General features: G+C 38.5%; 1 protein-coding gene across 7 annotated transcripts in view; it reads left to right on the top strand.

Annotated features, from left to right (window-relative positions):
- The window catches only part of myt1lb (myelin transcription factor 1-like, b), a 110,261-nt gene that overhangs the window by 24,785 nt on the left and 69,157 nt on the right, over positions 1–16,319 (top strand). For 2 of the 7 annotated variants that reach the window (XM_034308316.2, XM_053237479.1), the window contains 4 exons: positions 9,286–9,410; positions 10,856–10,901; positions 11,036–11,069; positions 13,711–13,773. In XM_034308316.2, coding sequence (XP_034164207.1) covers positions 10,856–10,901; positions 11,036–11,069; positions 13,711–13,773 — 143 coding nt within the window. In that variant the 5' untranslated portion in view covers positions 9,286–9,410. The other 5 variants (XM_034308320.2, XM_034308318.2, XM_053237480.1 and 2 more) reach the window with 4 other exon arrangements.

A 16,319-nucleotide genomic window follows, 5' to 3' on the forward strand; every position in this document is an offset into this window, starting at 1 on the left:
CACTTAGCTTAACATATAGATGCAGATCTACATGCTGAGACATGGAGACACTGTTTATTATAATCATAGCATTAGATATATAAGTAGAAATTATTGATGCGTTGTATACTTCATTACTGAAGAATCAGAAACTTGGCCGTGGAACTACTTCTCTCACAGCAAAGCTTAACACTTCTATTCATAACACTGACATTTGCGAATGGATGAGATGCCAGATCCGTGTAAAACACAGAGCTCTGTCCTGCTTTGCGAGACTCCCAAGTGAACGAGGCTCCCAGCTGACTACACTGTTTATAGCTCCTGGCATATGGGTTTCCAAGGATGACACGTTTCACTTGTTATGTATGTTTATCCAGTGGTTATGATTTATGGTTGCCAAGAAACAGTCAAAATCCCAACCTGACTAAAAATGGCTTCTTGCTAACAAAAGCAGTGGTCTGTCAAACTAGCTTCATCGACCACACACTGTGAGAGAGCCATTGTGATTGAAAATCTCTTCCACGATGCAGGGTGTCCATGAATCTTCATGGGCAGGACAATAACCAAGTGTCATGGATCTTTCTTCTGATTACTATACCTAGACTCAGGTAGCATTGGAAATAACTTTAACTATAAGTAGGGAATATATAAGGCCAGGGCATGCTAATATAGGAAAATAATTAACACTGAGTGGTGAAGTGTCCCAAAGCGAAGAAGGGTTACTATCACCCTGAAGTTGATCATTTCCCTATAACAGCAGTCCTGAAGTGTTATTCCTCTTTTACCACAGCAATATCCCAATAATTATATTATCCAATGACACAGCATAATTTTATTTGTTTATAGTTACATTTATTGTTAACTTCCTGTTATCACTACCACAGCTATGTATAAATAGTCATTCCCTTCCCAGCCTCCTCTTTTCTCTCTCTCTTTACATTAATAATACAAAAATTACATCTCGTCATGTTAGAGAGAACCATAAAATGCAAAGCACCCTTGTTACTTCCATACTCTTCTTCTTGTTAAATATTTTATTTGTTAAATAACAGCACGTTTTTTTATTTGTTTATTGGTAGGCTTAGATAATGTCTGTGATACATAGTTTGTGTGATTTTTAATTACATTGTCAGAGCTGCTGTTATAGAAAATTAATCAACAACACTATATCCCCAACCACATGCTACATATTAAATAGTAAGTCTAAAAACAGTAATGGTATACTAACATACTATTTACTGTGGTAGTATTCGGTTTGGGATGTATATGTACTGCATATTGGGAAGAATCCTGTATGTAATGATTTGTTGTCGTATATCATTGTCTCTTCAGTATTTCAGAAGTGTTGTGAGAATAAAAAGTTTACTGTGAACTAAGGAATGTTAGCTGGCTAGCTCATTCTGTTGGCTGTGTTATCTCTACTTCTGATTCCTTGACACTCTGTTTAAGCATTGCAGCTCTGATCTTTGATTGCTTGCTGTGCAGGATGAACCCACAGCACAACAGGCAGGGTTTACTGTAGCCAGCTATTGGGATAGTTTTAGCTGGATAAGCTAAAACAGAAGCTGTTGTTGATGGATTCCTCTGCTCTGATCCTTCAGTGTTCTGTGTTGTTACTGTACTACATAGCTGATGTTAGCAAGCATTCTGGCTAATTTTAGATAGCTAGCTAAAAGACAAGATGGAGAATCCAAATCATATGGCTACTCTATTTCAATGTCCATATTTTGTCATCCAATCTGTGTCTTTTTCTGTCTGATATTTGTACTATCCAGAATGTCTTTTAGCTAGCTAGCTAGCTAATGTTAGTCAGCTAGTTTTGTAACATAGATAGCACTGACGTATATAGCCAGACTTCTAATGCGGTTGTATCTGAGAGGATTTGATGTGCGAAAACTCATTCTTTCACTTTTAACATTACAATATTCCAAAAATCAGCTGTTGAAAAAAAAATTCTGAATCATTTAGACTACTGTTTTTCAGTGGTTTGTTAGCTGTGGCTACTGCTGTTTGGCACATTGTTAGCAAATCTAAATATCGTTTTACATTTTGTAAAACATATTACATACCTGAGGTTACATTCCCAAGTAGTTTCCCAAGTGTTTAATTTGCGATGTAAACACCCTGTCAATTCAAGAAGCATTACTCTCCATGTTTGTGGTTTTCTTACAGAATTTGGTAAGAGAGCATGATTGATCTCTAGTGTGTACAGTGCTAAACATAAATCATCCTCACTGCTCTCTTCTGTTGGACACTGCCTTTCTAGCTCATTCCCCCTTCCTCAAGCCACCTTGCTCTCTCTCTCTCTCCCTCTCTCTCTCTCTCCCTCCCTCTTTCTTACTGTGCTCTCTGTTATTTTTCAGAGACTCAAGCCATCACTTTCCCTGTTCTCTGAGGATCATCGATACAAAACTGATTTGAGCGCAGCTCGCTGGAATAATAAGGCTTTCAGCAGCCTGGCCCGTCACTTGGCTCATAATTAAGGGCCTGACGCCTGCATTTGAAGGCAAATCAAAGAAAATGGCCTTGCTCTCCCATTGCAGTGCCTGATTGCTGCCTGGCATTTCTCACCTGAATTTCCCCGCCGTCCTTGCATTGTGCGGGTGATTACTAGAGTGTGAGGTAATTGCGCTTCGGGCAGATGGCAGTTCCACGTAAAGTCTCTCTGGCTCCCAGAAGACACACAACTGCATGTTTGTTTGGAGGTTAAAGGGGTTGAGTCCTTCAAGGCATGATAGTCTGCATCAGACTCAGATTAGGAGAACAGGTATATGGGCTTTTTTCTCATTCTAAATGGTCATTGTTGTGAGAGGATCTTATTGGTTAATAATATTAATGCTTGCACTGACATTCTTGCATGATGATTTAAAGTTTATAAAGTACCAGGACGTATAGACATTGGGAAATTTGTACATCATATAGTCAGTGTTTGTTGATATCAATCAAGTCTGTTCTGTTCCAAACATCTGTAATGTGTGGTGAGAGAAAGGATGCAAGGGTGTAAACTTAATATATGATTTACTTGGGGAAAATCAAGTATCATTATCAAAATCCATGGTGTGTGTGGGTGTGTGGTTTTTTTTTTTTTGGTGGGGGGGAGTCAAAATATAGGCAGGAAGAATTAAACAAGGATAATATAAAGATCAATAACCAAAAACAACAGGCATTAAGACCCGGACAACATGGAATTTGAAAATTATTTGAGACACAGAAAACAAGGCTTGGACTTAACAACAACAATGATTCATGGTAAGACTTCACAGTGAGACACTGATACCAAAAGGTATAAATACACAAACTAATCAGAACTAAAGACAGAACAGGTGAACACAGTCAAGTAACAAACCAATAACAGGACAAGTTGGAGACAGGACTAGTTTATCAACCAAAACAAACATGAGCACATGGCATACATCACCAAAGGGAACTCAAGTTATTTACAAGAAAAAGTCGCTCAAGGAAGAAATAACCATTTTACTGGCAATTGCATCAAAGTCAGTAGCTAATAGCAAAACTATGCAAAATAATATCTTTGACATACTGTAAACAATTGTCTATGATATATTTGTTCTGTGTAAATGGCAGGGATCTAAACCAAGAAAATATGGAATAAGAAAATATCTGAGACACAAAAAGAACAATGCTTGGACATAATGACAATCATGCATGGCAAGACTTCACAACGAAACATTGACACAACAAGGTATACATAAACAAACTAATCAGAACTAAACACAGAACAGGAGAACACAATCAGGTAAAAAAAACAATGACAAGGAGGAGGAGCTAGGATTACAACAGAAACCAAAACAAACATAAGCACATGGCATTCATCATCATAGGAGCTGAAACGGAAAGGGGGAACCCATGACAACATCAATATCTCTGATCACCCTTTTCTGTGATGTCCATTGCAAAAAAAAAAAAAAAATGATCTCAGATTCCACCGCAGCAATCTGGAACCTAAAAGCAATGATATAGGCTTCGGAGTGGCACAATATTGTCACCAGCACATGAACTCAGGTAACTCAAGTTATTTATATGATTGCCATTGAACAGTATTGATGACAAAACAACTGAATTAATATTGCAATGAGGAAACAATGGAAGTTTTACTGGCAACTGAAACACAGTCACTGGGTATGCACTCAGAATAAAGTTCCCACAAGATGCTATAAATAATTGTCTATGATATCTATGCTGTGTATAGACACATAAGAATTTGACATTTAATGGTATATTACATTCTTAAAGCCAGAAATACAATGTAATCCTCAGTGGGTGTTATTATTTTTATGGTGTTCATCACTCCCAGATCTGATGATGTAATAGTTTGGCCCTTTGTAAATATGGATGGTTCTTACAGAGGTTTGCAGGTTCCCTGATGTAACATTGGCTTCAGCTTCAGAACCAGCTATGGGTATCAGTGTTTCCAGATGATGTGTTGTGCAGAATGCTGGTAATGATTTGGGAGAAGTATGACCCTGCTGCAGTCAGATCAATTTCCTATCTCAGACCCCTGGAGCACTCTCTCAGCATGAGGCGAGATCAGCAGAGAGAGGGTGGGTGGGTGAGGGGTGAGGGCACTGGAGGTGCTAGGAGAACTAAGCCATAAGGGGCAGGATGTAGACGTGAGTAGACCCTCTGGTCCAGTCACAGCTCCTTCTCAGATGCTAACACTGGCTCTCAGATTACATAAATGAGTAATGACACCAAGGCCTCGCAGCAAGACAGGCCAATGATCACCTCAGCTCCGGCAGATAGTGGAGCGAAAGGGGGAGAGAGGAGATTTGTGAAAGGAGATGCGGATGAGAGAGGGATGAATGATGGCTTAAGGTAACGGAGAAAGCCCTCCATTATTGTGCGTGTTATAAAAAAAACAATAAATAGGTCAGGCCTGAACCATGCTGAGACATGCTGAGATGTGGCAAGAGACAATTAGGGCACCAAAGTGTATCATAGATGGCAGTAAAGTAAAGTCAGTAAAGGTGCAGCTCAATCACAATACATCAAAAAGTTCATTTTCAAGGCTAAAATTGGAATACCACACTTTGTTCAATACAGGCAAGATTCTGTGTGCTGTAGATGTGGTATAGACTGCTGCATGGGTACCACAGGGAACCATGCTGATGTTTAATGCATGACCCCATACGTGTGCTAGAGAGAACTCTCTCTCTCTCTCTCTCTCTCTCTCTCTCTCTCTCTCTGTTCCTCGCTCTCTGCCTGGCCTTGGCGCTGAAGCGAGCAGCCCACTCACTAAGCAGAATTAATGTCTGCTTCGAGAGCTGCATACTAAAGCGCAGACAATCAGGCACACAGCCTATATAGGACGAGACAGCATGGTGCTTCTTCTATTGCACTCTTTCAGCAGCCAGCGAGCCCCTCCCCAAGCAGACCACAATCAGAGCGTCTGACAGCCGGCTTCACGTTCTCACAGTCCGATTGTTTCGCTTCTGGAAGAAAGGCAAAGTGGCATTCCACGCTAGCGCTGGTGTTGTGTCTAGTTAGGTGGCTGCTGTGTTTTCAGCAAGGCTGTGCTTAGCTTTTCTCATCCCGACAACAAAGAGTGTGACAGAATGCACGCGCGTGAGAGAGAGCATCAGAGGAGCGAGCAACAATGGAGCTAAAAGAGGGTGAAATCCTAGTGAGAGAATTCAGCAAGTGGTGGAATGCATCATTTATCTCTCACACACACATAAAAGCAAGCATTCAATGTTGGCCGGTGGGATTGCGAGAATACTGATTGCTGACTATTGGTGAAAACATGAGGCATGCTTGTGCGCATGCATGTGTGTGTACTGTATGTGCACGTGTGTGTGTTAGGTTTACAGCAGAGCTGTGGCAGACTGAAGAAACTGTATTACTCTGATTATAAGCATGGTGTCACGTTTCTGAAAGGGCATTCATTTTTCTCTCCACACTCCACTGCAGCATCATTAACACCTCATCTTCATCTCCCCGCTCTCTCTCCGCACTCGGCTACTTTTAATTAGCATCTGCGAATACAGGAGACTGACGCACGCTTGAACGCACTCTTTCAAAAGAGCCACAATTCTTTTTCGACAAAACGCACACTTTCACCTTAGCTAAAATTGTGCAGCATCCTTGCTATTTTGAATGCTTGAAAATGAAATAGATGCCAATATATTTGAGGCAAATTAGACTAATATTGGAATAAGCGGTTTGATAAAGGAATAGTCCTGTGTTTTTCAGCCTAAACTCTAACCACTGCATATGCGTGATTACCACAGATGAGAATTTAAACAACAGAAAACCTATTTACTCCAAAATCATTTCCAATGATTCTAAGGACAGTTGAATTCCATCGAAAAAAATGTTTAAAACACGTGTATAAAATGTGAATTCAAACCTGCAAACATTAAACTTTAACAATAAATGTCTTTGGATATCTAATCAAAGCAGGTTTGACAAAGTATGCTTACACATTCACAAATGACAAAAGTAGTCAAGGACACGTTATATGTAATTTGTGATTATTCTTAACAAGTGTGTAGTCAGTTTCCACCTGCTTGCATGTTTAATAAAAACACAGAAAGAATTTATGACAGCCATCGATAAAAATGTGTTTCATGTAAACATTATTTGATTCAATTCAACTGCCCTTAGACTTCTATTATAAGCAGGTTTTGAGTAATCAGTTTTTTTGTTCTTTTCTTAGTACAGAGAAACATGTTGAAAATCTTGTTTGTGGTAATAACAGATACGTTATAGATGTGGTAGGAATACACTAGGTTAAAAAAAAGGGAGTATCCCTTTAACATGTGGTGCAAAACTTACAGTGAAGCTGCATTGAACTTAGACTGGAAATACAGTTATATTCATTTACAAGAATATTGCTTAATTTCAGACTAAGTTATACAGTCAGTTCCAGAAGTATTTGGACAGTGACACAATTTTCATAATTTTGCCTCTGTACACCACCATAATGGATTTGAAAGGAAGCAATCAAGATGTGATTGAAGCCTTTCAGCTTTAATTCAAGGGGTTTAACAAAAATATTGCAGTAACTGTTTAGGAATTATAGCCATTTTTTTTACAGAGTCCCTCCATTCTCACAAGCTCAAAAGTAATTGGACAAATGATTATTATGATTATTTTTAATATGTGGATGCAGATACTTTGCAGTCAACAACTGCCTGAAGTCTGGACCCCAGGGACATCACCAAATGCTGAGTTTTCTCCCTTGAGATGTTTTGTCAGGCCTTTACTGCAGCTGCCTTCTCTTGCTGCTTGTTTGTGGGTCTTTCTAACTTCATTTTTGTCTTCAGTAAGTGAAAAGCATGCTCTATTGGGTTGAGGTCATTGGACATTTAAGAACATTTAATTTCTTTGCCTTAAGAAGTCCTTGGGTTGCTTTCACTGTATGTTTTGGGTCATTATCCATCTGTACTGTGAAGCACTGTCCTATCAGTTTTGCAGCATTTGACTGAATCTGAGCAGAAAGTACAGCTCTATACGTTACAGAATTCATCCTGCTACTGCTATCAGCAGTCACATCATCAATAAACACCAGCGACCCAGTTCCTTTGGCAGCTGAACATGCTCATGCCATACCACCGCCTCCACATGTTTGATAGATGATGTGGTATGCTTTGGAACATGAGCTGTTCCTTTCCTTCTCTATAGTCTTCTCTTCCCATCATTCCGATACAAGGTAATCTTGCATCAGAACTGGTCAGGTTTTTTCTTTAGAGGTTTTTAGCAAAGTCTAATCTGGCCTTTCTGTTCTTGAGTGTTACCAGTGGCTTGCATCTTGAGGTAAACCATCTGTATTTACATTCATGAAGGTGGCTCTTGAATGTAGACTTTGACAATGATATGCCTACCTCCTTCAGAGTGTTCTTCACTTGGCTAGATGTTGTGAAGGAGTTTTTCGTCAACAAGGAAAGAATTCTGCCATCATCCACTTTAGTTGTCTTCCATGGTCTTCCAGGCCTTTTGGTGTTGCTGAGCTCACCAGTGCATTCCTTCTTTTTAAGAATGTATCAAATTGTTGATTTGGCCACTTCTGAAGTTTCTGCTATTTCTGATAGGTCTGTTTTGTTTTTTTTAGCCTAGTGATGGCCTCCTTCACTTGCATTGACATCTCTTTGGACCACATATTCAGAGTTCCCATGAACAGCTACCAAATGCAAATTCAACACTTGGAATCAACTCCTTACCTTTTATCTCCTTAATTTGTCATGAAATAATGAGGAAACAGGCCACACCTGGCCATGAAACTGCTTATCAGTCAATTGTCTAATTACTTTTGAGGCTGTGAAAATAGAGGGACTCTGTAAAAAATGGCTGTAATTCCTAAATGGTTAATGCAATATTTTGTTAAACCCCTTGAATTAAAGCTGAAAGTCTACACTTCAATCACATCTTGAATAATTTCAAATCCAATGTGGTGGCAAAATTATGAAAATTGTGTCACTGTTCAAATGTCCAAATGGACCTCTCTATAGTTTCAAATATAAATATTGGCTCAAATAAAGTTTTGGTTAATTTGGGCTGTCAAAGTATATGCATGTTGGCTATAAACACATTTAGTAAGAGTGTCAATTTTTAAAGACTATATTACGATAATTTTAAGATTTTACACACATTTTACATATTTTACACATATTTTACTAAATACTCAATGTTTATTTTTCACAGATCAGTTGTAAATTCGTTGTAAAGTTTATGCTGTACAGTGCTTGACATTATAATGGATAAAGATACTTGGGTTATAGCATGATTATAAGTTATCAAGGAATTATTGATAGCACATTATTACATTATTAGAGCTTTATGAGGCATGATTAGCATTTATAAAAATGCTTACAAGAAATGCTCATTGCCAACTTACAAAGAATGATAAGCACATTTATATTCATTTATGAAAATGGGCTTCATAGAAAGCGTTACCAAAAATCTTGTAATGTTAATGTATATTGAATGTGAAATACATACTGTTTCCTCCCTCTCAATCACTGCTTATTGCACTTTGAAACAGAGCTGGCAAAAGGAGCAATTAGCTGAATCTATCATATTCTACAGGAAGGGAGAACAAATTTAGCTAATGATCCATGCAAGCTTCTGTGATTTTAGCCTGTACTTTTTATGGCTCATGACGAGGGAGTGTGTATGTGTATGCATGTGTATACATGTGTGTGAGTGTGTGTGTGTGTGTGTGTGTGTGTGTGTATCAGGGGAGAGAGGGAGAAATGGAAACCGATATGGCATGCTTCACAGAGTAAATGCGATTTCCATGCAGATTTGAATGTATAATTGCATGTATATTTTTGTACATTTTAGAAAATGAAACTGGAGGAGGAGTGGTGAACTCTTGATGGGGGGTTCTTATCTGAAGTTTACCACAGTGGGCTAAGGATCAACTGAAGGTCTGGACCAAAGAGCAATCAAACCTGCATTCATATCAGGTAATAATTTTTAGCATAAGTAGAGACTTTCTGCTCCACCATCATCAGGTGCAGTTGTTTGTTACTACACAGACATAGCAGTATAATGAGACACATGCCAAGGGAAGTCTCTCACTAAATCCTCTTGTTGTGTTCCTCAGGGAATTAAAATGGACATCACTGTTTTTATTAGTTTGAATAAATGGGAGGTTAAATATCAGTGACCCCTCCCCTATCATTTGCACATTTACACTCCCTCCTACAATGGTTATTAATTTTTGTTCATGTAAATGCTTTTAAATGTATTATAATTATTATAATTAAGTTAATAATTAAGTCTATTCATCAGAATATATGTTCCAGTGTATATAATATGTAGAGTACTATGCAAAGGTCTATATAACATATTTAGTTAAGTGATTCATTTAATCAATGAACCAATAAACCAAGATCCTTGAAAAAAAAAAGAATCAGTAACCAATGCTATGACTACACACCAATTTTATCTTTCTGTTGGCTACAGTAGCAGTACATTCGATGAAATTAGCATATATCCATGACAGTGTGTGCTGATTCAGAGATTCCTTTGACGTTGTATTTAGATTGAACTCAGTTTGCTCTCATGACATGTAATACCTAGACATCCTTCCATTATTTCTCTATAACAGTAATCATAGTGGACCTTTGACCTAACATATGCAGCCTCGTAGAACTCATGAAGGATAAAGACATTCTTCTGTACTACATACTGTACTTAACCAGACAGACCTGATTCAAATAAACAAATAGTGCCAGAAATAGAGTGACAAAAGGTTTGGATTTAAGTCAGCAGTGCACTAAGCGAAAATCGTCCTTCACCATAGAATCCTCTTGCCATTTGTAATAAGATGAACTACACATTATTCTTATTTTATTTTCCTGATTTTGAAATATTTTTGGATCGCAAATAACTAACAGGCTGAATGTTTATGTGACATTTAATAAAATTAGGCACATTTTGTGTGATTGTCAAACTAACTATTTGAATATGTTCTTCAAATACTCATCTTAGCCTTATTATTGCATGTCACATTAATAAGCTGGACAGTTTTATCATTTGTATTTTCAACAAGCACATTTTAGCTATGTATTTTTTTTTCCTTCAATGATCTATTCTAACCTATACATACACCATTACTAACACAGTGACCATTAGCTTAGATTGTATGTGAACTTTTTTTGTGAAAAGCATTTTATTATTTAATTTCTTTTAAAAAGAGCAAGTCTGCACAGTAAGACCAGTCCACAATTGTCTGAGAACTGATTTGCAAGAAATAAAAAAGGCAACCCAATTAACCATTAGTACCACTTTTCTTTCCCAGTTCTTTATACTCCCTGTGTACTCAGTCATGTGTGTTGATTAAATATCTACCTACTAGAAGGATGTAGCTATATCTGGCACTAACATGGTGATCACATCTCACCAGATGGAGGTGGATGTAGCAGACAAGCGCCATCGCACACGCTCGAAAGGTATGTTCAGCACCTCCTTCTCTAAACTTACAGCATCTCAACCCTGTGAAAATGCATTGTGCACCGTTTATGTTGGAGAAGTAAACATCTCTAATCTCTCTTATTTTTCTTTCTCTTCCTGTTCTGTCCCCTAGTGCCCTTGGAGCCAGCAATACAAGAGCTGTTCAGGTCAGTAGTCTTGAAGGCCACAGCATATACACTAACCTACAGTCCTACATTTAGCAAAAATGAAGCCTGATTTTTATGGAGTAACTCAGCACAGGGATACTGAAATGGCTGCTTCTTTAGGCTGCCCCTTTTAGCTTAGCCTGGATTCATCTTTCTTTTATCACCTAAGAGAATCTAGGGGAAAAAAGCATATTCTGAGAAGATACAATTATCAATTCATGTGAGTAACCACCAAGAGTGCTCGCTGAAATGGTCTTGTTTGCTCCAGGAAAGGCAACACTGTTGTAGTTGGAGCACTAAGTGCTGTATCATTGCGTGTTGCAATAGCATTTTAATAATTCTGTTTGTGAAAGCATGATTAATGAAGTCTTTGACAAAGGTTAACTTGGTAATAGGAGTGAATTGTACTTTTACAAGACTTGGCACCCACTGAGTTTGAGAGATGAAACAGCACCAGCAGAACAAACAGGCGTATAGCAAATAAGTTTGACCTACTGTAAATGCAAGGGAGGATCATGAGTGTGATGAAAAAGAATATATCAGCTGCTGGAAATGTCTCATTGTTATTATGACAAAATGCCTTGGAACAATTTACAGCCCACTACAGTTGGAAGTGTGCTTCCATACACACATATACACTGCACATACAGTACATAATTTATTTTTTGCAATGGATTATATGTACGATGTGAAAAGTACCTAGGTATTTGGTTGCACTGAATGTTGGTGAACACATTACAACACCTGTCTTGTGTTGGTTGATGGCACGTCGACTTAATTGTAAAATATTACATTGAGTGGGTGGCATGGTGGTGTAGTGAGTAATGTTGCTGCCCCATAGCTGCAGGGTGGTCGTGCTCTCCAGGGATGAGATAGCTGGTTCGACCCTGGGCTTGGGTTACTGTGTGTATGGGTTGTTCTCCTCATGTCTGCATGGGTTTCTTCAGGGTTCTCCGGTTTCCTCCCACCTCCCAAAACATGTCAGTAGGTGAACTGGCTATGCTAAATTGTCCCTAGGTGTGAATGAGCGTGTACAGTGTGTGCATGCCCTGCAATGGACTGGGGTCCCATCCAGGGCGTACACCCACATCACATCCAGTGGATAGGCTCCAGATACCAACACCATGACCAATTGGTTACTGAAGATGAATGAATTCTCCCCTATCACATGACATCTAGTAACTGGGGAAGGTGGGGCTAGTATGTGCTTTCTCTGAGACAGGTGAAGCCTACCTTCGCATCTTTTTGAACTGCTGCTTATGCATCATCACAGGGCAGCCTAACACACTCAGAGGAAAGCGTTATCTGCTCTATGAACTCATAGATGCACGTTATTGTCTAGTGTTGCTGTGAGAGATGGAGGGAGAGACAGAGAGAGAGCACGGCCAATATTGCTCTCTTGGCTCCCGGCCATGGATGGCTATGGCATCGTCGGTATTCAAACTCACTATATCTGGACCACAGAGTGAGCGCTTTTCTGTTGCGCTACTTGGAGGTGGTAACATTTTATTTTAAGGAACACATATTAGATCTTGCTCTTTGTTCAATAAACCCAAATGATGTATTGTTGTTTTTGTTGCTGATGAATTTCACACAACAAATCAATTATGAACCAACACGTGTAAGTCTAATTCAAAGTGAATAAATTAATTTGGGCAAAACCTTAATTAACCCTGTATATGTGTCCTTAAAATAAAGTGTTACTTTATGCATGCCAATAAACGTATTAGCATTGTCTTCTAAAAACAAAACAAATTTCCAGACATTTTTGTTGTGCATATTGTTAGACTCGTATTTGCCGTAATGCAATTTTGAATCAGGACGTTTCAGGATTATTATGTCTGCTATTGTAATTCCACTACTTTTGATAGCTACAATTCACTATTTTGCAGAAGAAAACATAATAGCCTGCTCTCTAAGACAAATCAGTGCCTGGCATTGAACCAGCGAGCTTGTTTATCCCTTTGATCAGTACAGTATCGGCAGAGATGGTGTAGTGCTGTGAGGCTACGGTGCTGCTGCTCGTCCTTCATCAGTCTATTGTGTCTGCAAATAAATGATGCTGTATTTTCCATCAAGCTATAAATTGCTAGTGTTTACTGTGATAAGTTCTTGACAAACTTTCTTCAATGGAGAAATATGATTAAACATATATATACAGTATAGACACAAATTCACTGGTTCAGCTATTGAAAAGGGAAATGAAGAGAGAAACATTCTGATGCACCATATCCCTCTATATATTTAAGACTCAGTACAAACCAAAACCTTGTCAAAACTCTGCTCTTCTTGTTGGTTGATTCTGCTGCCCAAAGATAGCAATTAATCAGCTGATCGATATGAAGGCTAGCTACAGGATGAGGCATCTATAATGCCAATAATATGTGATCAGTGGTAGTGCTTTCTAGAGATGAGATATCTGGCAGAATAAATTAATTTTAACTTTGCACTGGTATCTGGACTGAGCAGATATGGAGCATATGGAGATATGTAACTCTTGGGAATAAATTGAATTGTTTACCTTGTGCACATATAGACACATTCATAAATAATGCAATATGCATGTATGTGCTTGCATAGGTTTAGAGGTACACACATTCCAAACAGCTAAGTACCCAACATGCATTTCTTTCTATTTTAGCTGTCCAGCACCGCATTGTGATGGGAGTGGGCACATCAGTGGAAAATATGCAAGACATCAAAGGTAAAGGGTGCTAACATTTCTCATTACATTGCTGATCGATAAACAGTCTCCACATGCAGCATGCTGTGGGTCCAGAGTTTATAGTCCTCGATCCTGTTTGTCGTTTTAAGCTCCATTGTTCAAAATGCACCCACCATATCTCCCTATTTCCTATAAGCCATTGGTCTGAAATGAGGCTCTCTTCTTGCCACTGTGCCCTAATCACATCTCAAGGAGAAATTACCAGCAGTTCCTTTCTGGCATTTTTACAGGCTCAGAACCCCATTGACTGAGAAAATATACATTTCTCCACATAAACCCTGCACTTGGCTTTATGATGCAAAATATTTTCCCCAGGAAGTTTCAACGCAGTTCACTGCATAAATATTCCTGCACATTTCAGTACAATTTGCATATTAATGGTCAGACATGCCTTTTTTAGGGGTGTGGGGGGGGAGAAGTACACGTGGATTCTGCAGAACAGCCCTATATGATCTGCATTAGCTTACCGTTTGGGTGAAAGTGGTAATTTGACAGTCAATATTCAATTCAGCATTTAAATCTCAGATATGACCTACAGGCAGATCGTACCATTTTTGCAGACAAAATAATGATGTAATTAATGTACAACATGCAAGTGGCAAAAACTAGAAATGACTTCAATTAGTATGTAGAAAATAATCCAGATGAAAGACACTGCTGAGCATGCTAAGTGACCTTCTACTGACTGACAAGCATCACTGCACAAAGATTATAGTTATATGATGGAACAAATATCAGTTCTTTTAAATCTCTCTTATGCTTTTCGGAAAAAAGCACTTGTTAGTAGTCAGAATATACACTACTGTACAAAAAAAATCAGTGGTCTCAGTAATATATAATCCATTTTGTTGAAAGTGCGTAATACTGAGCTGTCAGTTTAGTTGTTACTAAAGCAGTAAACCTAATAACCTACTGATCTTTGTAAGGAATAAAACACTTGGGAACGTGCTATCTTAGGAAAATAGTCAACATTGTCATGCCGTGATGCAGACTCAACACAGAATTACTGTTTCCCCCACCTAAAGTTGAATATTTTCTTATAACAGCATGTCTTGAAGTATTTTAATTCCTCTTATATGACAACAATTTGCCAACGCTTCATGCTTTTAACCATTTAAAGATACATTAAATATTGTGGAACATCCACAAGACACATTAGTTTCTGTTATCAGCCTCTCTTCTTTTCTTTCTCTTAAAGTTAATAAGGAAAAAAATGCAGCTGCTCATGTTACAGAGAAACCAGAAAGTCCGCTGTTCTGATGACTCTCCCATGGAGGAACACGTACTCACCTTTACAAAGCACACTGGAGACTCCTTCCATAAATGTTAAATAAATTTCTCCTTAGAGAACACTGTATCCAAGATTATACTTTTTTTTTTTAAATAACAGGAGAAATTACCAGAAATTCTGTTCTGGCATTTGTTCAGAAACCCATTGACTGAGAAAATATACCTTTCTCTATAGAAACCCTGCATTTGGCATTATGATGCAAAATATTTTCCCCAGGAAGTTTCGACGCAGTTCACTGCATAAATATTCCTGCACATTTCAGTACAATTTGCATATTAATGGTCAGACATGCCTTTTTTAGGGGTGTGGGGGGGGAGAAGTACACGTGGATTCTGCAGAACAGCCCTATATGATCTGCATTAGCTTACCGTTTGGGTGAAAGTGGTAATTTGACAGTCAATATTCAATTCAGCATTTAAATCTCAGATATGACCTACAGGCAGATCGTACCATTTTTGCAGACAAAATAATGATGTAATTAATGTACAACATGCAAGTGGCAAAAACTAGAAATGACTTCAATTAGTATGTAGAAAATAATCCAGATGAAAGACACTGCTGAGCATGCTAAGTGACCTTCTACTGACTGACAAGCATCACTGCACAAAGATTATAGTTATATGATGGAACAAATATCAGTTCTTTTAAATCTCTCTTATGCTTTTTGGAAAAAAAACATTTGTTAGTAGTCAGAATATACACTACTGTTCAAAAAATTTGAAATCAATGTTCTCAGTAGGAGGCATGGTGGCTTTGTGGGTAGCCCGTTTGCCTTGCACCTCCAGGGTTGGGGGTTCGATTTCTGCCTCCCCCCTGTGCGCGTGGAGTTTGCACGTTCTGCCTGTGCTTCAGAGGTTTCCTCTGGGTACTCTGGGGAGTGTGAGTGTGTGTGGGATTGGCATCCCATCCAGGGTGTCCCATGCCTTGTGCCCCAAGTCCTCTGGGATAGGCTCCCTGCAACCCTGTATAGGATAAGCAGTACAGAAGATGGATGGCTGTTCTCAGTAATATATAATCCAAAGTGCATAATATTGAGCTATCAGTTTAGTTGTTACTAAAGGAGTAAACCTAATAACCTACTGATCTAAGTAAGGAATAAAAAACTCGGGAATGTGCTATCGTAGGAAAATAATAAACAATGTCTTGGTGTGATGCAGACACAACACAGAGAAACAAAAGACACAGAGTTACTGTTTCCCCCACCAAAAGTTGAAAAAGTTGGTTATTTTCTTAG

This window comes from Pangasianodon hypophthalmus, chromosome 10 (genome assembly GCF_027358585.1).
Source record: "Pangasianodon hypophthalmus isolate fPanHyp1 chromosome 10, fPanHyp1.pri, whole genome shotgun sequence".
Classification (NCBI taxonomy): domain Eukaryota; kingdom Metazoa; phylum Chordata; class Actinopteri; order Siluriformes; family Pangasiidae; genus Pangasianodon; species Pangasianodon hypophthalmus.